The 23,532-nt window shown below is 50.8% G+C and overlaps 1 protein-coding gene across 4 annotated transcripts in view; it reads left to right on the forward strand.

Moving 5' to 3' along the window:
- Positions 1-23,532, forward strand: part of Arhgap23 (Rho GTPase activating protein 23) — a 104,050-nt gene that overhangs the window by 6,171 nt on the left and 74,347 nt on the right. For 3 of the 4 annotated variants that reach the window (XM_029569439.1, XM_029569440.1, XM_029569444.1), the window contains exon 1: positions 4,840-4,987. The exons of the other annotated variant lie outside the window; for it this stretch is intronic. In XM_029569439.1, coding sequence (XP_029425299.1) covers positions 4,925-4,987 — 63 coding nt within the window. In that variant the 5' untranslated portion in view covers positions 4,840-4,924. Of the gene's footprint in view, positions 1-4,839; positions 4,988-23,532 lie in introns of those variants that run through there. 4 annotated transcript variants of the gene reach the window in all.

Genomic DNA, 23,532 nt, shown 5'->3' on the forward strand with positions numbered 1-23,532 from the left:
TGCATGCATGCCACAATGTGCATGTGTAGGTAGGTCAAAGAACAAGTTGATTTTCTCCTTCCACCATGTGGATTCCAGGGATTGAACTCAAGTGTTTAGGATTGGCAGCAAGTGCCTTAATCTGCTGAGCCAGCTCACTGGCCTTATTTAGACAAGGTCTCACTATGCAGCCCTTGCTGGCCTGGAACTCACTATGTAGATCAGGTTGGCCTCACAGAGTTCTGCCTGCCTCTGCCTCCCAAGTGCTAGGATTAAAGGCATGCACCACCACATTCAGTCTTTTTTTTTTTTTTTTTTTTTTAAGACAGCTTAGGCTGTCCTCAGACTTGCTGTGTAGCCCATGATGGCCTCTGACTTGTGATCCTCCTGCTTTAGTCTCCCAAGTGCTGAGGTCACAGGCATGGGCCACCATGCCTTCCTCAGGCTGCCTGCCCTTGGGTTCTCCTGCACTTGTTCTCACCCAGTCATCCTCACATTGCCACCCAAACAGAAGCCCTCCTGGCCCAGACTCACCTGTGCTGTCAAGCAGCCTGCCCTCCCCCTTGCCTCCTTGCTCAGCTTCACCCCCTGTGGCTCTTCCTCTCCGAACAGTTTATCTGGAGACCAGATAAGGATAGTACCTGGAGGAACACCAGCCTTTACCAACAGGCAGAGGAAGGGGAATACAGGGAAGTGGAATTGTATATCCCAGAGAGAACACTTTCATTGGCTACCACCTTGTTTGGCCTTACTCCTGGCTCTTTCCACAGGCTCTGAGCCACACCCCTGGTCTCTGTCTCAGGGACTTCCAGCAGCCAAGACTTTAGCTCAAATCTCTCCTCTGGGAGAAGGATCCTGGGGTTAAGAAGCCAGTCACTACTCTACCAGCAATTTAATTATGGGTTAAGTATGTAGACGCTGGAGCCCAAGTGCCTACATTCAAATCCTGTGTAACTTTGCATAAGATACTTGGGTTCTGAGCCAAGCCTGGCAGTACCTGGTGGTGTGTGCCTGTAATCCCAGCACTAAGAAGCTGAAGCAGGAGGATCATGAATTCAAGGACAGCCTGGGCTACATAGTGAGTTCCAGGCTAGTCTAGGCTTATAGGCTGAGGCCCTGTCTCAAAAAAATTAAAATTAAAATTAAAAAAGCAAGAACTAAAGGAACGTGGGGAGATGGATCAGTCAGTAAAATGCTTGCCATGCAAGCATAAGGATCTGAGTTCAGATCCCTAGCACCCATGTAAAAAGCTGAATGCAGTAGCCCACATCTGTAATCCCAGGACTGGGAGGTGGTGACAGGCAGATCCCCAGAGCTCACTGGTAACCAGCCTAGTTGAATTGGTAAGCTCTGTGTTCAGTGAGAGACCATGTCTCAGAAAATAAAATGGAAAATGATTGAGGAAGACACTAAGCATCAACCTCTGGTCTGCACATACATCCACATGCACACATACATACATAAATCATACACATACAATCTTCCCCACCCCCACCAAAAAAAAAAGCGCACAAAGATGTTTAGTTGTCTGAGCAGTAGTTTCCTTATCTATTAAACAAAATAAAAAATTCTGTGCATAGCAAGGCTTTCATAAGGGTTAACCAGAATCATGCAGACTTACAATTTAGTGCTAGGTCCACTCACTCACCTGGGAACATACTACAAAAACAGCCTGATAGTCTAAGCCTTGGAGTTATTCTAGATTCTTCCATCTCCTTCTGCCTTTACCACCAAGTCTCTAAAGCCCCTGATATTTGTTGTTCCCTGTCCCTTGTTCTGGTAAATCTGCTTCCCACCCCCAGCCTCCTCTGTTCCTGTCCTCACAGCCAGAGGGAACACAGCTCACCACTACTTCAAGTTTCTGCCCAGGTCAGGGCAAAATGTAAGTGCCTGGCCTCAGGCTCTCCATTCTCAAATCTGCCTGTTTCCTTCCTCATCCTTCTACGCTTCCTGCCCACATACCACTGGAGCCCTCCCTGCCTCTGTCCCTGGGGAACCTTCTCCCTAGCATGTCTCTTGCCTCTGAGTCTATTCCTCTCATCCACTCTGCCCAACCATGAAACCCCACAGAGCTAGAGCCATGCTGCTGGCAGCCCTTCTGTTTTTCCAGGCTTCCACTTCTGCTCTGGGATCTTGACACAGACTCATGATTTGAGCAGACAAATCACTTTTGGGAAGGAGCAGGCCCAGTTCCTATATCCACAGTCACCTACCCCACCCCTGCAAACCCAATGCCACACAGGGTAAGACTCCCAATAAACAGCTGTGACTAGACTAGCTGAGGCATTCTGGAAGATGAGTAGAAAGGAGGTGGAGGTGGTATGCGCCCCTCCCCCCACCGCCATGAGAGGATAAAAGGATAAAAGGAAGAAAGTGAACTGGGCCTGGTGGTGCATACCTTTAATCCCAGCACTCAGGAGGCAGAGACAGGTCGATCTCTGTGAATTCAAGGCCAGCCTGGTCTACATACAAGTTCTAGGCCAGCTGGCATTACAGGGAGGACCCTGTCTCAAAAAAAAAAAAGAAAGTGGACTTTGGGATGGATGGCAGGATGCAGGGAACATGATACAGGCAGAGGGGATGGGGAGCCAGGACTGACAATCATGATAAGGGGGAGAGGGCTTGATAAGGGGTGAGAGCCTCCGAGGAGATGGATGGGAATGGCTGGGCAGGATGGGGGTGCAGGTCAAGGTGCAGGAAGAGGTGGGAAGGGCAGCAGGGTGGGGGAGAGTGCACTTTCTGGGAAGTGGGAGGGGTGGAGGAGGTGCTGCCGTGCATTGTGGAGGGAGGAATTGGCCTGCCGGTTAGTGTGAGCTCATTTCCTCTTACTGCCTCCTGCAGGGTCTGAGGGCATCAAGCTCTGGAAAATGTGAGCCAGGGGCACCCCAGGGGCCACCACCCTCCTCCCTGCCCCCACAGCCTCAGCTCATATCTGTCCTCCTTACAGAGACCACCTTTTGTTCTGGTAGGAAAGGACCCCTGTGCCAGGGGGGGCAACTTGCCTCTGATTGCTGGAGCTACAGGCAGAAGGGGCAGGAATAGGGACTCTGTTGAAGAGGAAGCAAGAAGATCCAGGCACTATGATGGATTATGGTTAGATGATAGGAAGGACTTTCTAGAGGTAGGGGATACTTCTGACTGCATTTGACCTTGAAAGGAGTGGAGATGGTAGAGGAATCATTGTAAGAGTATCTTTTTCTCTGTCTTAAATAAAGCACACAGTGTAAGCTGCTCAGTGAGCCTTCAGGTTCACAGGGGTAGGGATGCCCTAACTGATGTCTGCTGCCCCCACCCCGTTCGTTCCCAAGCCTGGACAAGGAGGAAAGAAGAGGGCTTGGGGCTGCCCTGTGCTCTGGTGGTAGTGGTAAAGCCCACAGACATAAGAGGTCTCCCAGTCTAGGGGTGGGGGTGGTTATTCCAGTGGACAGTTAGCTTTCCTATTTTCATTGCCAGCCTCCCCCAAGTTGACTCCTGTTTCTTAGTGGTGCCTGTTTTTTTTCTACCCTCCTAATCTGGGGAAAGAAATACAGGAATCTTTTAAATTGCAGCAAGAAACCAGGTGCAATGCCTTGTGGATGTGAGCCAGTTTTCAAGAGGCTATGGCAAGGGGATTAGGTTTAAGACCACATTGCAGTACCCTGTCTCAAAAAAACTCAAACCAAATTATACCAAGAAAAAAACAAAAAACAAAAAACAACAACAAAAAAACCCCAAAAGAGGGCCAGATGGAGTTAGAGAGATGGCTCCCTGGGTAAGAGCACTGGCTGTTCTTGCAGAGGATCTGGGTTCAGTTCCCAGCACTCACATGGCACCTAACAACCATCTTCAGTTCCAGGGGATCCAATATCTCTTTTGGCCTTTGTTGGCATTGCACTTGCATGCAGGTAAAACACTCAGACACATAAAATAAAAATAAGGGTTGGAGACATGGCTTAGTGGTTAAGAATATTTGCTGCTCTATCTTGAGGACCAGAGTTCAAATCCCAGCACCCGACTCAGGTGCTCACAAATACATTTAACTCGTGCTCCAAGGGAGCTATAGGCAGAAGGGGCAGGAATAGGGACTCTGTTGAAGAGGAAGCAAGAAGATCCAGGCACTGTGATGGATTATGGTTAGATGATAGGAAAGACTTTCTAGAGGTAGGGGATACTTCTGAAGGGATACCCCTTCTGGCCTCCACAGTGGCTGGTTCAGAGCAGGAGTGTCTCTTAAGGGTGGGAATGTCTTCTCTCAGGGCTGCCCCAGAGGGGGCCCAGAGGTCTGAACCACAGGACTCACAACTAGGGTGGGTACCAAAGGGCTGGACCACCTGCCAGACCCTCTCTTACAGCTTTCACTCCCCTGTCATTGTGTGATCCTGTATGAGACTCTGCCTGGGAGGATTCGTCCCTAGATGGAGAGGCACACCCCACATCACATCTGTTGTGCCTCAAACTTCCTTGAGTGTGGAGGGTGAAGCCTCCTCCCCAAGTCTTGTCCTGTTTTCCCCTCTTGGATGGGGTCACCTCATCCTGTCTTTGCCACTCACAAGTCTTCTGGGTCTCTGGGCCTGTTTCTGTCCATGTCTGGCTGCTTCTCCCTGTGCTACTTCTGGGTTCCGTGCCCTTGTCCTCTTTCTTGGTCGGGATCATCATCTATCTGGGCCGGTCCCCTGGAGGCCAGCATGAGCTGCTTCCCTGAGACTTTGTCTCTGGGCCACGCTTGGTTCTGACTAGTGGCTTTGCGGTCCGCGTAGACCCCAGTCTTGGCCCCTTTGCCCTTCCGTGCTGCGTGTGGAGAGGCCATCACTGCGTCCCAGACCAGAGAGTGGCAAGGGGCGGGGCCACAAGGAGCGTGGTCCTCGGCGCCCTGCCCACCCTAACCCCTCCCCTCCCGTGCCACGCCCCCGGGTCGCTGCCCGCGCCCCCAACTGTGACCCGGCCGCAGAGCCTCAGTTGCCGCCCGATGAATGGAGTCGCCTTCTGCCTGGTCGGGATCCCGCCGCGCCCGGAGCCCCGGCCCCCCCAGGTGAGGGTGCAGACTGGGGCGGGAGCCGGGGCAGAGGCCGGGCCGGGGTCATTGCGACCCCCCGCTAGGCGGGCACGACCGGGGCGCACGGCGCGAACACCGCGGGCACCGCTGCAGGGAACTGAGCTGGTGGCCGACTGGGGAACCGTGGGAGCGGGAGCTGCGAGGGGCAGAGGCTGGAGGGAGGGCGGCGCGCGGGGGTCCGACGTGCCCGGAGTTGCAAGGCCCGGGCCACCGGCCGATGGCTGTGCCAGATCCCGGGCAGCCGGGCCGCGGGGGCGGGAGGTCCGCGCCTTTTGTCCGGCTTTTTCAGGCGGGGCGCCCTCCGCCGTTTCCTCTGCCCGAGTTTTCGTTTTCCGTTGGCGAGGCCCCCACACAGCTGGAGAGAGAGGGCGTGGGGGAGGGGGTCCCGGGGCAGCCTGACAACCCCCTCCGCTCGTCACACTCGTGCGGAGAGGAGCGGCGCCACGGGCTGCCGGGACCCCAGCCCTACGGCCGGCCTTCGGCTCTGTCCGCTCCTGCTGGCTGTGGGTGGGTCCGGAGCGGGGTGCCAGGGGCATTACTCAGCGCTGGGCTGCTTTGCTTGGCTTTCATCTGCCAGCTGCTGAGGCCGTGGAGGGGCCCTGCCTTCATCCTGCTAACAGGGCCAGCCCCCTGCCTCAGAGCCTAGCTGCAGGTCCTGCTTAGCAGCCCCCAGCGCACAGTGGCATGCGAGCTGAAGGGCCGAACACTGTCTGCCAGTAGTTTTCCTGAGTTTGGAAAAGAAGTTTCCTGGGGGCCAGCTTGGGGTCAAGGTCAGGACTGAACTTCTTCCTCTTTTGGCCCGGTTGCAGGGCTTAGGGACCCTCCTGCCAGCTCCTGCCCTCTGGGGATTGGCCCTTGGAGGCATGTGCTTTGGAAACTCTTTTAGTGGACTGCCGTGCCTGGTAGTGGATGCCTTTGGCTCTCCTTCAATCATAGTCCTCCCCCTCCCCTCAGCCAAAGTGTGTTTCCTAATTATAAACTTGAAATTCAGGATGGACAGGGGGAGGGAGTGGAGGTCATTAAGCTTGAGTCCCTTGGATTCTCCCCCCACCAACAACACATACTTCATCCCTGTCCCTGCACTGTCTCACCCCTACCTACCCTGTGGGCTGCTGGTGGGTGGCCTTTGATCATGGCTCTCCCCTCTACCAGGGCAACAGCCTCATTCTCCAAAGTGGCCAGTACTGAGATGTGCTCATTGGCATGCTATTTGAATCTCCATTGCAGAACCAGTTATTTGGCTTGCAAACTTGGCCCAAAGGCCCCCAGTCCTGACCACTTCCTCCACTTGCCCACAGTATGGTTGTACCTGCCCCCAGGTGCCTGGGCGCTCCAAGGTCCTGTATCCCAGACCCTCTTTTTTTTTGGTCTTTTTGAGACAAGGTCTTCCTGAAGGCCCCAGCAGGCCTGGAACTCACTGTGTAGATCAGGCTGGCCTTGAACTCACAGAGATCTGCTTGCCTCTGTCTGCCTCCTGAATGCTGGGACTAAAGGTGTGTGCCACAACCCCAGCAACACTCTCCTTTCAAGTGATGAGAAAAGAGCAGTGAGTCCCCTACATCCAGTGCTGGATTTGAGGGTCTCTAAGCCCCCTGATGGTGGGATAAGGAAAGTATTAGTGCCCATTTTACAGACAGGGTCTGACCTCCAGACATGATGAAATTGTTGGGCTGGACCCTGAGTTCAGATGGTGGCCAGGGCACCACATGAAGTTTGGGGAGAAAAGTTACTAGGAAGGCAACTTTGTGTATCACTGAGGTGGGGCAGGTTGTGTGGCGCCCAGCTGAAGCTGAGGGGCACCAGACCTGGGGAACAGCCCTTTTGCGTGGGTAGTGTGGATGAGCCATGTGTGTCCTCTCTCAGAGCATCTTGAACTCATGGGGAAAGGATGCAGTGATATGGCATAAGTGGGAATAGGGGTGAGAGAAGGCGCTGGTTATGGAGCAGGGCAGTCAGTGCAAGAGTGGGTAGGGGATTGCTTCATCCCTCATCGCAGGGATACTTTGAAACTTTTCTTCATGTGTAAAGTTAAAAGACTACAGGGGGTTGGGGATTTAGCTCAGTGGTAGAGTGCTTGCCTAGCAACCACAAGGCCCTGGTTTTGGTCCTTGGTCCTCAGCTCCGAAAAAGAAAAAAAAAAAAAAGACAGACTACAAACCAGGTGACTGAACTAAGTGACAGGGTGAGGGATTCTGCAGTCCCTTGGCTGTAAGAAAAACTTTCAGGCACAGGTTTGTGAGCTGCAATACCCCAGAGCTGCCTGGAAGCATTGTATAGAGAAGTTTCCTCTCATAGGTGAATTACAGTAAGGCTGGATTCTAATGTAGACATCTAGAGAGATTCAGAGAGCATGCAAAAATATTCAGATAAGGATAGACATTAGTGTCTTGAGAAAAATTTGATTTTGAGACACAGTCTTGTCATGTAGCCCAAGCTGGCCTTGTCTCTGCCTCAGCCTCCTGAGTGCTGAGATTATAGTTGACAAAAAAAAATGTGTTTTAAGGGAAGAGAGCTTCTTTAATAGTGTAGCTGAGAGCTGAGACGTGGTAGCAGTTCCTCAGTGTCGGGGTTTGTACAGATCACCAAATTTCATTGTCATAGCATCACTTAGAGGTGGATACCATTGTCCTATCTTACAGTTAAGGATATTGAGGCACAGAGAGCTAGGTAATAGTGTGGTCCAGGCTGTATTGCTCGTAAAGAACAGACCAGGGGAGGAAAAGGCCACTGGTCTCCAGAGTCATACCTGGCCCTCACTGTCCAGCTGTCACCCCCTTGAATCTGTGTCCATTTTGGACAGCCTGAGTCGTCAACCTGCTGGTTGGAGCTTGGTTATTTGTCTCTTCTGGTCCTTGAGCAGCACAGCCTTAGGTGTCCCTCAGCGTTTTCAGGTGGGGCATCTACTCCTGGGCCCTGTAGCCTGCCTGCCCTGCCTCCCCTAGGCTTGCTCACAGCACTCTCCGCCTCATGTCCATTGGACTGCTCCTTTCAGTGGCACATCAGCTCCACTCTGCTGGCTGCAGGGGTTCAAAGGTGAGGTATTGGCTTGGTCAGGGATTTGGACAAAGCCCGGTCTTAATTATCCTGCTCTGTCACCCAGACTGCATTATGAATAGGGCCTGTGGGAGCTAGCGCTGCCTCTCCCCATGCTTCCCCACCCCTTCAAACAACCCGTCTTCAGATCTAGGCCTCTGTTTCTCATGAAATTGTGCCAGTGAATTAGCAGGGCAATGCCAGTCTGTACCAGGAGAGTGTCCTCTCCCCCACCACCTCAGAGGGACATCAGGCCTAGATGGCCTTGGCTCCAGACATAGTGAAGGTTTAAAGCTCTTGGGAAGGGGACTATTCATCACCTGTAAAGTGGTCAAGACTAAAGGGGTCTTACCCAACTTCCCTGCTACAGGGGGAATGGATGCCAGATAGTGTCATGTCCCTCAGCCTGTGAGTGACAGATGAGAATTGGGGTCCTCTGACCCCCAGGCTTCCAGAACTTGTTCCCTCCATGATTCTGTCCATAGTGGTGCTTCTCCCCCCACCCCAACCAGTGCTGAGCTCTGTGACTGGGTCCTGGGGTGTGTGGCAGGCATGAGTGGACAATGTGCCCTGTTCATCTGTGTCCCCAGTGCCTGTGGCGCAGTGCCTGGCACAGGGCAGCCCTCCACAAATGTTTGTCTGGTATAAGCCAGAAGTCTCTCCCCCATGGCCTCCCAGGGTGCCCTGCTACCAGCTCTCTCCCTGTCATTGGAATAGTCTACCCACTTGTCAATCTCCCTATCACACTAAAATTGTTCAAAGGCCAGAAAAATAATATGAGATGATGCTTACTGCTGGGCAGGTGTGTTAGCATCCCAGCTGACACACAAAGGACCTGGCACAAAGAAATTCTATGGCTTCTGAAGGTCACACAGCAAGTGACAGAGCTAAGAAACTGATCATCCTCTTAAACCTCATTCCAGTGGCCAGGAGGAGTCACATTTGTCTTGTTTCCCTCAGAGTCTGGCACCTAGCCAGTACCCAGAGAATGTTTGTTGACTGACTGACTGACTAACTAGATTCATGAGCGATGAGACAATGTGTGGCAAACCCACAGATTCCTGTAACCTAACCTTTGCAAGGAGGTGGGGTTAGGGAAGGCACCCTGGAAGAGTTGCTGTGTTTTCTGCACCGAGTGCCTGTGCCAAACCTAAGGAAGGAGGGAAAGCTTTCTCACATACTCCTGTCATCATGCCTTCCAAGGCTACTGGGGCCCCTGGGGGAATCCTCTGAACTCCTGTCTTCTCTTCTTTTCCTCCTCTTTATTTCTCAGTGTTCTGAGGGTGTGGGGCCCAGACATGGGCATGTGAGGAAAGTCTATAGGTTGGATCAAAGGCCTGTTTTCCATCACTGGCCCTGAAGTGTTTAGCTTGGTGCATCATCACCTTAAGATGGAAAGATCTGTTCCTGTCAAGTTGGAGGGTGGTCTGAGTCTATTTGGGGCAAGGCCTGTCATAGCTATCAATTCTTTTGTTCTTTTTCGTTTTTAGTGCTTAGGACTGATTCCAGAGCAGGCTGGCAAAGTGTTCTACCACTGAGTTATACCCCCAACCCATTACTATAAATTCTTCTTCCTCTTTTTATTTTTGGAGAACTGAAATTTGAACCTGGGACCTTATGCATGCTAGACAAGTTGTCCATCTATATGCCTAGGCTTCTTTTATATTTTATTTATTTTTATTTTTTAAAAAAATATTTTAAGCCGGGCCTGGTGGCGCACGCCTTTAATCCCAGCACTTGGGAGGCAGAGGCAGGCGGATCTTTGTGAGTTCGAGGCCAGCCTGGTCTACATAGTGAGTTCCAGGACAGCTGGGGCTACAGGGAGACCCTGTCTCGAAAAGACAAAAAAAAAAAAAAAAAATTTTATTGCCGGGCGTGGGGGCACATGCCTTTAATCCCACAGCGCTATCACTTGTTGTGTGATCTTTGGAAGCCATGGAATCTCTTTGTGTCAGGTCCTTTGTGTGTCAGCTGGAATGAGGCAGACAGATCGATGTGAGATCGAGGCCAGCCTGATCTACATAGTGAGTTCCAGGACAGTTGTGGCTCCAGGGAGACCCTGTCTCAAAAAGACCAAAATTTTATTTATTTATTTATTTATTTATTTATATTTTATGGGTATGAGTGTTTTACCTGCATGTATGTAAGTGTACCATGTTCATGCAATGCTCATAGAGGCTGGAAGAGGGCACTGGATCCCCTGGGACTGGAGTTAAAGTTGTTAGCCACCATGTAGGTGCTAGGAACAGAACCCAGGTCCTCTGGAAGGGCAGCTGGTGCTCTTAACTGCTGAGCCATTTCTCTAGCCCCTTTATTTTTCACTTTTGCTAAATTACCCAGGCTGGACTTGAATTCACTCTGTAGCCCAATCTTGCTGTGGAAGTTCATCCTCCTGCCTCAGCCTTCCAAGGAGCTGGGATTATAGCTCTGTACCATTAGGCCTGGCTATTATCAACTCTTTATCTCTCAAGAGAAAAGGTGTTGCATTTCCATCGAATTTCTGTCCTAAATCTTGGGTCCAGGGACATCTCCAGCTTCCTCTGACCCTGGGCTGTTGGGTCACCCTTCCCTTCTGCTCCTCATTTCCTGGTCCGAGTTAGCATTAGTCAGTCACATCTCCAGGCTATACTTCATTGCCCATAAGGGGTTATGAGGAGCTGTGGGCTGGAAGATATATATCTTCGACCTCCTGACCCAGGAGGCCAGCTCTGAGGGGTAAAGGGCTGGGACCTGGCTGGTGTGCCCCCTCAGACCCTTGGGAGGTAGGAGCACCCTGAGGTTGAATGTGTGGGTTGGACTTCATCCTTCTTAATTCTCATTTCAGTTCTATTCCTTCTTCACTGTGTAGTCTTGAACACTTGGACTCCATTTTCTTTTCTTATTTTTCTTCCAGTATTGAGGCTTGAACCCAGAGCCTTACACTTGCTAGGCAAGCATTCTGTGACTGAGCTATATCCCTAGCCCTTGGCCTCCATTTTCTTATCTCAGATACAACCCCTCAGCATTATTAAGAGGCCTGAGAGAGGAAACACAAGCAAAGTCACAGATGTTTGGTCATCTTAGCTATTTGCAGCAACTGTTATTAGACAGACAGTAATCAATGGATGGAAATGAACACAGGTGCTTTTGGTATTGGGGATGGAACTGAGGGTCTCACACATTCTAGGCAAGTGCTTTACCACTGAGCTGTAACCCCAGCCCAGAGAACATTCTGGGCTCAGTAAGAAGAACCCTTTATCCAGGTGTGGTCACTCATGTCTGTGATCTGAGCTGGGGGAGGCTGAGGCAGGAGGATTGTTACCAGTTCAAGCTCAGCATGGGATACATTGTGAGTTCCAGGACAGACTACAGAATGAGACAATGTTTCAACACCCCAAACAAAAACTACCACAACAAAACAAAAACCAAACTCTTCCTTCCTTCCTTCCTTCCTTCCTTCCTTCCTTCCTTCCTTCCTTCTTTTTTCTAAAGAAAGAGTCTCCCTGTGGCCTGGAAATAGCTATGTAGACCAGGCTGACTTTGATCCCACAGAGATCCCACCCATGCAAAACAGACCAAGGAGCTGGAAACAGCTCAGTTGGTAGAGTGCTCGCCTGACGGTCAAAACCGTGGATTTGATCCCCAGCACTGTATAAATCAGCCATAGTGATGCAGGCCTGTAGTCCCAGCACTTGGGAAGTAGAGGCAAGAGGCTCAGAAGTTCAAGGACATCTTTGACTACACATTGAGCTTGAGGCCAGCCTGGGCTACATGAAACCCTGTCTCAAATAAAACAATAATCGTTTATGATTAGAATAATCTGAAGAGGAAGTAGTGAGTTGCCACAGAGGTAGTGAGGCCTTTATCACTGGAGGTATCCAAGCCCAGTGAACAATGATGTGGATTAGTGATAATTCTGACATTGAGTAAGAGGTTATCACAGAACCCCCTGGGGGCCCTGCTTGGGGACCTGTGCTATGTGACAGGTAGTTAGAGAGCTACCTCCTGACTCCTATCATTGGGGATGAGGTCTAGGGTCAGATGCCTGTTCTGGAGGGAACAACAAAGGCTGGCCTCTGTGGTTGGGGCTGGGCAGCTCCTCAGAGGCGAGGTATTCCTGACAGGCTGCCTGGAGGAAGCCTGGAAGGCCTGGTATGGGTCTGATGGGGACTGAAGATGTTGGGAGGCCACTGCAGGGCCAGAAGGACTAGCAGATCCAGGAGTAGGGAGGTGCCTCAGCTACTGGCCCTGGAGCCAGGCCCAAGGCTGCCTGATTATCCTGGATGGCTGAGGGGTTTGGGTGTCTGTGGAGGCGCCAACCCAACCTTTCATGTAGGAGGAGCTACTCCCTGTGGCAGAGTCTGGCCTGTAAGGAACACAACTGGGCAAAGAAAGCCTTAGCCCAGTACATTTGGGGGCGTCTGGGGGTCGGGGAAACAGTGGAACCTTTGTCCCCAGCTACCGGGAATCTGGCCGAGGAGCTGGCCCTGGGTCTGGCTGGGCCTTCCATGGGCAGGTCCTCTTTGAAGTGACCCTTTCAAAGCTCAGCCTGTATCCCTTGGAGGAGAGATAGCCTGGGAAAGAGGGTAAAAAGAATTGTTGGCCTCTGTGGAGTGGACCCAGAGCAAAAGGCCTGTGGGCCCCAGGAATATAGTGGTCTAGGGGACATGTAGGAGCTATGTAGGAGGACAATTGCTAGGGGATTCTCAGTATGAGTCGGGGGTCGATACAGAGGAGGGCAGAGTTCAAGGGCTGAGTTCCAGGTCTGGCGCCAGGCATTTTTTTCATCCTGTAGTTTGATTTCTGACATTCGGCTCCCAAACCACTATTTTCTTCTTCCTTGTTAATTTCCACCACTGCTATGAGAGCTCTTTGGGAGAACAGGGTAGGAAGGCAGGACTTGGAGCTTGTCAGGGAGGCCATCCAGGCCATGAGGGCTTTTACTGCTTTGAATGGAGACCTCTACCTTCCACCAAGTTCCCCTCATTCACATGGGGAGACTGAATGGTTCTACACAGGGTAGGGAAGGAGCAAGGAGAGAGGAACAGCCAATCAGAGAGGGCACCCTTTCCTTGTTTCCCCATTTTCCCTTTGGGGAAACTGAGGCCTAGAGAAAAGATAAGCTGAGGGGAATAGAGGCAGAGGATGGGGAGGTAGGACAAACAAGAATGGAAGGAAGAGCCAGGTCTGATGGCACAGGTCTGTAATCCCAGCTACTCAGGAGCCTGAGGCAGGAGGATCACAAATTCAAGGCCTACCTGGGCAACATAGTTCCTTAGTCCCTGTCTTAAAATTAAAAAGGAAGTAAAGGGTCTAGAGTGATGGCTCAGCAGTTAAGAGCACTGGCTGTTCTTGCAGAAGACCCAGGTTCGAATCCCAGCACTCACATGGTAGCTAACAACCATCTATAACTCCAGTTCCAGGGGATGCAACTTCCTCTTCTGTCCTCTTCAGGCACTGCGCAACACAGGTGCACTTACACAGATGCAGGCATAATACACACACACATAAAATAAAAATAAATAAGTCAAAAAAAAAAAAAAAAGAATGGAAGGGAGAGGATGGGCAGCCAGGTGGAGGAGGAGTATGTTTCTCAGGTTTTCAGAGGAAGAAGGACTCAGAGTTTGGACTGAGCAGTGGACAGGGGAATCTTGGGTGTCCAGGTAAGCACCCTGCCCCCTCTGATACCCCACACTGCTTCTCATTGCATCATGACCTCAGAATCATGTGCCGTATAGTAATGGTTCAATCAACAAGGGGTCGAGTGAATGTGAGTGGTCCAGCTAGATCACATTGCCTGCTGAAATTGGCCGGAGTGTGTAAGTATGACAAGATGTTCACATGATGGTGGGTGGTGAAACTGCCCTGTGACGCAGTTCTCAGGAAGCGTCATCTGTGACATGGAACTGTTCTTTCTTGTACTCGGGAAATCTTCCGGAGATGTGGCTTGTGGTTCTTCCCTTAGAGGGCACAGGGCCCACTCTGCAGCTCCCTGTATCTTGAGCTGGCATCTGTACAGCGAGCTCTCATTAACCCTAATGAGACCTTGGCCCTGGGCCCCTACACCCTGCTGCACCTGAGGGAGCTGCGGGGGCAGCTGAGGGTGGGCCCAGAGCCCACAGAGGTGGGCATGTGTATAAGAAGAGAGCCATAGGGGTAGGTCACCCAGGCTGGGGAGAGAGGGACAGAGGGAGAGATGGAGAAAGCGCAGCTCACTTCCTTCCCTGGTGACTGTTTTCTCCTATGTTAGATCTGTGGGCCCAGGTCCCCCAATGCTAGGGAGAGACCTGAGAAACCAGCATGAACTAGAGCTGCTGAGGGCATTCCCAGGCAGAGCTAGGATAGTGTCCCCCCTGTCCTCCCCCCATGCCAGCCTGGGGCAGCATAGGCTCAGTGCTTGGGAAAATCTGGGCAGTGGCTGGATCTTCAAGCAAACCTGCCTTCATTTTGTGGGTAGTCATTACTTGCTAGTGCTCTGGGCTCCACTCAGTCCTGCCCTCAAGGGGTTCCCTGTCTGCTTTTCTTATTGCCCCAAAACCAGACGAAAAGATTCCACTAAGATTTTGTAAACATTGCTTATGAGATTTCATCTCTATTACCTACCTGCTTGTCCAGAATGTTCCCACGCCCCGCCCCACCCCCCCAGCCTAAAATATTAGTGTAAAAAAGACTTCAGCTGACTGGAGGGACAGTGTGGCAGAGATATACAGATATAGAAAGGGGAGCTAGGGGGCTGGAGAGATGGCTTAGTGGTTAAAAGCACTGGCTTCTCTTGCAGAGGACCAGGGTTTGGTTCCCAGCATCCACGTGATGGCTAACAACCATACATAACTCCAATTCCTGGGGATCTGACACGCTCTTCTGGCCTCTGGGGGCATTGCATGCATGTGGGGGAACTCACATGCAGGCAAAATACTTATACACATAAAATAAAAATAAAATATATTTTTTTGTATATTTTATTTTTATGTTATACGTATGAGTACATTGCCTGCATATATCTAAGTGCACCTGTGTCGTGCAATGCCCGCAGAGGTCAGAAGAGGACATCTGATGCTCTGGAACTGTACTTACAGACAGTTGGGTGCTAGGAATCAAACCTGGGTCCTCTGCAAGAGCAGTCAGTGCTCTTAGCCACTGAGCCATCTCTCCAGCACCCAAATAAAATATTTAAAAAGAAAAAAGAAAAGAAAGAAAGAGGAGCTAGACGCAAGGGCTAGGAAGGATACACAGATTAAGGATTCAGGAAGGCCCAGATTTTTATTTGGATGCTGGGTGACCTTGGGTTGTGGTGTATTTAGTTACTTATTTTAGTCTTTTCAGGTCTTACTATGTAGCTCTGGCAGGTCTGGAACTAGAGGTGATTCTCTTGCGTCTGCTGGGATTATAGACGTGTCACCATGTCCTACTGACCTTGGATAATGTTATTTACCCTCTCAAGGGCTCACTTCTGAATCTGTAAATAGTTGCTTCATGATGGCCTTTGAACATCTGTCTTTACTGTCTTTACTGCCTTTTCTGTGATGTCACATGAGCATGAATGGGTCACACAGGGTGGGAGTTGGAGCTTAGAGATGAGGGGGAGTTGCTGATAGAACCGTCATAGGGCTTAGTTAAAAAGCAGTTGGTGATCTGACTAACTTCCTTTCACTCGTTTCCTCTTTCTAAACCTATAACCGGTTTACTCAAGGACAAAAACTTTTATTTATTTTTCTGTGTGTGTGTTTTACCTACATGTATGTAAGTGTAACCGTGTGCATGAAAACCTGTGGAGGCCAGAAGTGGAGTTATAGGCAGTTGTTAGTTGCCATGTGGGTACTGGGAACTGAACCCAGGTCCTTTGCAAAAGCAACCAGTGCTTTTAACCACTGAGCCATCTCTCCAGCTTCTGAGGACAGCCCTTTATTACTAAGCTACACCCTCAGTCCCCAAGTTGAGAAATCTTTTCTTTTTCCTCCCTTCTCTTCCTCCTCTCCTTCGTGCTGTGTATGTGCACATGTAGATGTTCTTCTCCCCCTCTTCTCCTTCGTGCTGTGTATGTGCACATGTAGATGTTCTTCTCCCCCTCTTCCTCCTCCTCTTCTTCCTTCATGTATATTGTGTATGAGTGATGTATATGCACTTCTACGTTGGAGTATGCTGGTGGAGGCCAAAGGAGGATGTCTTCTTGTGTCCTGTTCTATCACCCTCTGCCTTATTCTGTTGAGGTAGGATCTCTTACTACTGGCGGTCAGCAAGCCACCAATCCTCCAGCAATCCTCTTGTCTCTACCTGCCACTGTGCTGGGGTTACTGGCTGAATCAGCTTTATTTTTTAATTGTCTATCATGAGTGTTAGGGATTTGAATGTAGGTCCTCATAGCAAGTATTCTTAGCAGCTGAGCTATCTCCCCAGCCAAAGAAATATTTTTATTTTTATTTTTTTAATTCTTTTTTCTGGGGGGGTCTTTTTGAGACAGGGTCTCCCTGTAGCCCTACCTGGCCTGGAATTCACTGTGTAGAGCAGGCTGGCCTGTAACTCATAGAGATCCCCCTGCCTCTGCCTCCAAGGCACGCACCACCACACCCGGCTTTTTATTTTTTTATTTTTTTTGGTCTTTTTGAGGCAAGGTCTCCCTGTAGCCCCAGCTGGCCTGGAACTCTCAGAGACCCTCTTGCCTCTGCCTCCCTCCAAAGTGCTGAGATTAAAGCTGTGCGTCACCATGACCGGCTATTTTTAAAATTTTTAAACTTAATTTTTATTTTATGTGTATGAATATATTTCCTGCATGTGTGTAAGTACACTGGTGTCATGCAGAGCCTTCAGAGGTCAGAAGAGGACATTGGATCCCCTGGAATTGGAGTTATAGACAGTTGTTAGTGTCATATGGGTGCTGGGCATTGAACCCAGGTCTTCTGTAAAAACAGACAGTGCTCTTAGCTAAGAGCTATTTTAATATTTTTTAGACTTACTTTGATGATGTATCCCACCTAGGCTGGGCCTCAAACTCAATGTGTATCTAAGGATGACCTTGAACTTTTCTACCTCCCAAGTGCTGAAGTTACTGGAATATGCCATCATGCCCGTTTATACCGTGCTGGGGACCAAACCCAGGCTTCCTGCAGGTGAGGCAAGAACTCATTCACTGCAAATGAGCACGTCCCCAACCCCAAGTGAGAATTCTTTAATGAAATACTGTCTGCAGGATGTTCAAGGGCCACCACAAGGTGATTGTATATTTACAGGTGTAAAAAGAAGGTCACCTGGCCTCCAGACAGAAACGTAGGCCTTTCTGAATCCTACACATATCCTATCACTACTTTATTGCCTGACAAGGAGGCGCCTGGGCCAGGCATGGTAGTGCATGCCTTTGATCCCAGCACTTGGGAGGCAGAGGCAGACAATCTCTGTGAGTTCTAGGTTAGCCTGGTCTACATAGCAAGTTCCAGGCCAACCAGGGCTACATAGTGAGATCTGTCTCAAACGAACAAAAACAAGAAAGAAAGAGCCTGAGAGGTTACCTCCCATAGGTAAAGGTAGGCCTACCTCCCCAGAGCAGAGCCCTGGGATCCAGGGAGGGCTGCCATAATAAGGGAGGGAAGATGTTGCCGCAGGTGGGTCTGGAGTGGATCATGTTCTGCTTCTCTCGTTGCCATGACTCCCTGTGCAATTGGGGCTTGCTCTGCAGTTGTGTGGGGGACCCCTGGCCTACTCCAAAAAGCTCTGAGAAGGCTTCACTGAGGAGGTGAGGTTTATCAAGGCTGGGAAGATGAGTATTGGGACACCCCAGCAGGAGTTAGTATTTGTCCAAGGACGTACAAGCTGGGATTCACATCCAGGTTGTTCTGAATGCCATTCACCTGCATGGAGATCAGAGGACAACTTTGGGAGTCAGTTCTCTCCTTCTACCATGTGGGTTCCAGGGATCAAACTCAGGTTGTCAGGCTTGGTGGCACGGGTGTCTTTACCCACTGAGCCATCTTTCTGGCTCCCATTATTTATATATTTTTATTTATTTGAGTATTGTTTTTTTTTTTGCTTTTTTAAGACTGTCTCCCTGTAACCCCAGCTGGCTTGGAACTTGATATGTAGACTGGGCTGGCCTCAATCTCAGAGATCTGCCTGCCTCTGCCTCCCGAGTGCTGGGATTAAAGTCATGCCCAGCTGTTCTTGTTTTTTTTGAGACAGGGTCTCATTAAGTGCCTAAGCTTGCTTCATACTCAATATGTAGCCCAGTCTTGCTTTGAATTCTCAGTGACCCTTGTGCCTCAGCATCCCTAGTACTGGGATTCAGGTAGTCCTAGTTTAGGAACTTTTTTTTTTTTTTTGGTCTTTTTGAGACAGGGTCTCCCTGTAGCCCCAGCTGGCCTGGAACTCACTATGTAGACCAAGCTGGCCTTGAGCTCACAGAGATCCGCCTGCCTCTGCCTCCCAAATGCTGGGACTACAGGTGTGCGCCACCACGCCCGGCTCTAGTTTAGGAACTTTTAAACTCTGTATCCACAGCTGCTTTGTTGTCTGTCTGTCTCCTTGATCGCTATAAAATCAGACTGCTTTTAATTTCTATAAATCGTTTGTGATTTGCTGAACTAAAACTTACTGAATAGCTCCTAGGTGCCAGGAGTTCAGCTGAGGAGGTGGAGGCTTGGAGAGGGAAAGGATGGGACCAGGGTCACAGAGTGGAGACCTGAACCTCCTGCTCTTTGACCCGTCTTTCCCTAGGGTGCTGCCCTGTACCCCCCCAATCCCCTGCTTCCATTCCCCTTCCCCCGCTCCAGGTCCCCCCACCCTTTCCTCTATAAGCCCTTCCCTCCTGCTCTGCGCCCCCCCCCCCCCAATCATCCTCTCAATAGTCACAGGATCAGTCTCTGAAGTCTGTCTTGTCTAGGGACAAACAAGGGGCAGGGCAGGGCCATGGATTGGCTCTCTTGTCCTTAAGCTTTAATGGGTTTCCCTCCAGGTCATCAATGAGGAAGGGGGATCTGGACTTCCTAAAAGCCCAGCTGCCTGTCAGAGCTGTGAGCTCACAGGAAGTGAGGCTCATTTGGAACTAGGGTAGTGAGGGATGATGTCCCAAGAGACAGAACCTTATTAGGGCAATGACGGGAATGGCGAGGTTTCCAGTATCCCATAGCATCACTGGGATTCAGCTCTGCAGTGACTGATAACCCCAAGAGGACTGCAGGCTTGGGAAACACAGTCCCAGCAGCTTGTGGGCACTGCTTTCTGTTGAGTGCCCATTTCGCTCGTGCTCCCAGAGAGGGAGGGATCCACCAAGCAGAGGTGCCTGCTGCTTTTATTTTGCATGGCCACGCCTCTCATTTCCTTGACTCAGCCCTGTCTGCAGAAACTGCCTCAGCGCCTTGGGCGCTCAGGAAAGCTCAGTTCGCGCGAGGCTGGGTGGGTCTGCGATCCGGCAGGCAGCCTGGTTGCACTATTTATAGCTCTGGGGCTGGTGTACCTCGTGTGTTTGTCGCTCCTCACGTCTGGCTGGCCCATCCCACTCTGCCATCCACTGTCCCCTTCTTCCTCCTCTTGCTTTCCCACCTTGTCCTCTCAGTCTCTCTTCTGATGCCCCCTGGTGTCCCAACTGCCTCCTAGTTGGCTTAGTGCACCTAAGGAAACTGCTGCCTTTGAGCTGGGCCCAGAGGGAGACACTGGTAGTGATGAGGCATGGGATGAGGTGGCCAGAAGTCTGGGCTTGGCCTGTGACAGGAAGATGTACTTCTGCCTGGACCAGGAGCTGACAAGCTGTAGGGGCTAGTTGGGGAGGTATTTAGGAGCTGCCAGTCCATCTGAGGATGGAGAGGCCAGTTAAGGGTGGGGGAAAAAGGGGACTGTGGAAGTGATGTGAGTGCCTAGCATGTTGGAGACCAGGTGAGGAGGGCTGGTGGCTGGAGGCAAGATAAGGCTACAGAGGATGGAGCAGCTTCCTTATCTCCATCCAATTTGTCTATGTTCCAGCACCCCCACTTCGGGACTTGGTTCCCATTGAGAAAGGGATGGGGCCACAAATAGACGGACAGAGAGCTGAAGCAGTGGGTGTGATAGCACATGCCTGTCATCCCAGCACCTGAGAGCTGGAGGTCAGAGGATCCAGAGTTCAGAGTCATTGTCAGCTACATAGTGAGTTTGAAGTCAGCCTAGGCTGCATGAGACTGTCTCCAAACAATCAACAGAACTGAAGCAGCCTCTGCCCTAGGTAGGCCCCTTGGGCGGTGGAGTAGCCACCCCAACCCCCAGTGATGCCAGCATTCTTCACCCCTTCCCCCATTCAGAAAGGGCATGCTGACCCCCGGGCCACATGCTGCCCCTCTAAAGTAGACCCGGTCCTGGTCTCCAAGGAGTCACAGCCTAGGGAGATAATGGTCAAAATAACCTCAGAAACATACATGCACAGAGAGGATGCCCAGGGACCTGGCATTATCTGAGCCCACAGAGGAAACAGCTTTTTTTTTTTTTTTTTTTGGTCTTTTTCAGACAGGGTCTCCCTGTAGCCTCCAGTCTCCTGGAACTCTATGTAGACTAGGTTGGCCTTGAACTCACAGAGATCTGCCTGTCTCTGCCTCCCTTGTGGTGGGATTAAAGACGTGTGCCACTATGCCCAGCTAGAGGAAATGACTTTTTAAGATAATTATTTATTTATTTATTTTGTGTGGAGTTGAGGGGTGCATATGGAGATCAGAGGACAACTTGTGGGAGTTGGTTCTCTCCTTCCACTTTATGGATTTGGGGATTAAACGCCAGTCTTCAGGGTTGGCAGCAAGTGCCTTTACCTGCAGAGCCATCCTGCCAGGCCCAGGAAGTGACATTTTTGCAGAGAGCTCCAAGGTAGATAGGAGTTAATCAGGATGAGGGTTGGGGAAGTAGGGAGGGAGTTGAGGAAGACAGAACATTCCAAAAACAGCAAACAGCATGTGCAAAGGACCAGAGGCTGGAAGGGTGCCTGGTGCTCTCAGGAACTGGAAGGAGGCCAGGGTAGCAAGAGCACAGGGAAGAGGGTGTGGTGTGTGTGGAGGCTGGAGGTGTGTCCTCCAGGACCTGGTGACCAGCATATTAAAACTATTGATTTGGGCTATCCTCCTGAAGGGATACCAAGCAGCCCAGTGTGGATGGGAAGTAGGTGGGCTCACTGGCTGTTGGGAAACTGGATCTACCTGGATGGCGAGAGGTAAGCTGGGCCCATGCCACTTCCCACCTATCAATTCCTAGAATGCCTTCTCAGAAACTTTGCTGGACTTCTCTCTAGACTTCTGTTTTGTAACTAAATATAAGAAAACCTGTGTGACCTTTAATGGTGACCCTGAGGAAAGAACCAGAGTGAGTACCAGTGGCAAATGTGTCCTTTCCTGAATCCTGGGATGGGCATAGTCCTTTTCCCAGACTTCTGACCTTAACCCTTTAATTCCCTACTTAACTGCAGTCTGTCGGGGGAACAAGAGACCCCTTGGCAGTAGGGCTGAGCGGCACCTCTCTTTCAGGTTCATGAGGTGCATGCACAGAGGACCTGTCATCCACTTCTGTTGTGCCTGTGGTCATGTCCCAGTGGGCAAGGCCAGGGTGACTGAGGGGAAGGGTCTGGATGGAAGCGATGCCCTCTGTCTTCTTCTGACCATAGAGCCCAATCCAGAAGTCATTCCGGTTCCCTCATGACCAGGAACACAGTGAGAGTGCTGGACCCTGTGAGACCATCCCTTCAACCCCTTTGGCTTCTTAGGGCACAGGCTGAACTAAGGAGAGGATCCAATCATAGGGCCAGTGTGCAGGAGAATGTAGGGGCAACTTGGGCAGGTTGGGCAGGGCTATGGTGAGGGGGTGGGTGGTTTCAGGGGTGGGGCTGGGAGCCTCTCCCTGCATGGAGCCCCATGTGCCCTGGGGAAGACTTTTGGAATCTGCTGAAACCTGTCCTGTGAGGGAATGTGGTCTCAGCTGGACTGGAACTGAGCTCTCCCCTCAAAGAAACCAGTGAGTGCACCTGTTGTCTCTGCCCAGGTGGTCAGACAACAGGAAGAACTTCAGGATGTAAGGGGGCATAATAGGGTGACTCATACTGAGTTCCCAGACAGTCTGGAATGAGCTGTATAATGGGGAATTGGTGTGATGATTTTGGAGAAGTGTTGTTGCAGGCATCTCCAGGAATGACTGGAGTCTCCCAGTTTCCTCAGAAGAGGGACTTAGTCCTCTTTAGTACTCCTGGACCAAAGGGAGACTTCAGGCATCACATTGATCTTTCCTGCAGGAGACTCTTCTGCTGTAGGGAATGGGGGTGAGGGTGGGGTGCCTGGGCCAAGTTGAGGCTGAGGGGAGGGCCTGGAGAATGCAACCAGGTAGGAGGCAGGTTGCTGGAATGACACCCTGCCCCTCTCACCTCTGAAATGACCAGAAGTGGCAAGCAGAAGCCAGCAGGGGGCTCTGCTGCCCGCAGACCTGACAAGCTGACAAGATGCACCCTGCTGTGTGTAGACAGGCTCCTTAGAACATAAGAAGATAGGGATGAGCCTATGTGGGCACACCCTGTGCATGTTACAGGTGGTTGCAGGCTTATAGGGGCTTGAGACAGACTGCGCTCCATGGGGATGGATCTCAGACTGGAGCCCCACGCTGAGCCAGAAAACTTTCAGTCCAACCACATCTGCCTGGGGCAGGCCTGGAAGAATGTCAGTGGCCATCAACAGCAAAGGCCTTCTGTATGTTTTAGAGTCCTAGAAGTGTGGAGGTTCCCCATGTATGGGATCTTTAGGACTCCAAAAAGAATAGCAGCAGCCCTAAGGTATAGACTGGTGCCACAGGTCCTCCAGGCCAGGGGTCCTCCAGACCAGGGATCCTCCAGATCAGGGGTGTGCAGTATCCTGGACAACCTGTTCCCAGATGTTAAGAACAGATTAATTTATTCTACCTTTCACTGGATATGGTGGCACACACCTTTAATCCCAGCACTCAGGAGGCAGAGGCAGGCGGATCTCTGTGAGTTCTAGGCCATCAAAGGCGTGAGCCATCATGCCCAGTTTAATAAATGTAATATTAAAAAAAAAACAAACAAGTCCCTAATCCCTCTCCTTTGCCCCTGGCAGCCAGCCAGTTTCTCTTTCTGTCTGTCTGTCTGTCTCTCTCTCTCTCTCTCTCTCTCTCTCTTTAAATTTTATTTATTATTTTTATTTTATGTGTATCTGTGTATTGCCTGCGTGTAAGTGAGTGCACCCATGTCATACAATGCCCGTGGAAGTCAGAAGAGGCTGTTGGATACCCTGGTACTAGAGTTACAAACAGTTGTTAGCTGCCATGTGGGTGCTGGGATTCGAACCTGGGTCTTCTGCAAGAATAACCAGTGCTCTTAACCGCTGAGACATCTCTCCAGCCCCTTTCTCTGTGACTTTTAAGCCCTTGGCCTTCTTGTCTTTGCTCAGTTCCCCTCCATGGCCACAAGAGATACTCACTATGTAGACCAGGCTGGCCTTGAACTCACAGAGATCCACCTGCCTCTGCCTCCCAAGTGCTGGGACTACAGGCGTGCACCATCATGCCTGGCTCTA

The sequence above is a fragment of the Nannospalax galili genome, unplaced genomic scaffold (genome assembly GCF_000622305.1).
Source record: "Nannospalax galili isolate Female #2095 unplaced genomic scaffold, S.galili_v1.0 scaffold1382, whole genome shotgun sequence".
NCBI classification, from domain to species: domain Eukaryota; kingdom Metazoa; phylum Chordata; class Mammalia; order Rodentia; family Spalacidae; genus Nannospalax; species Nannospalax galili.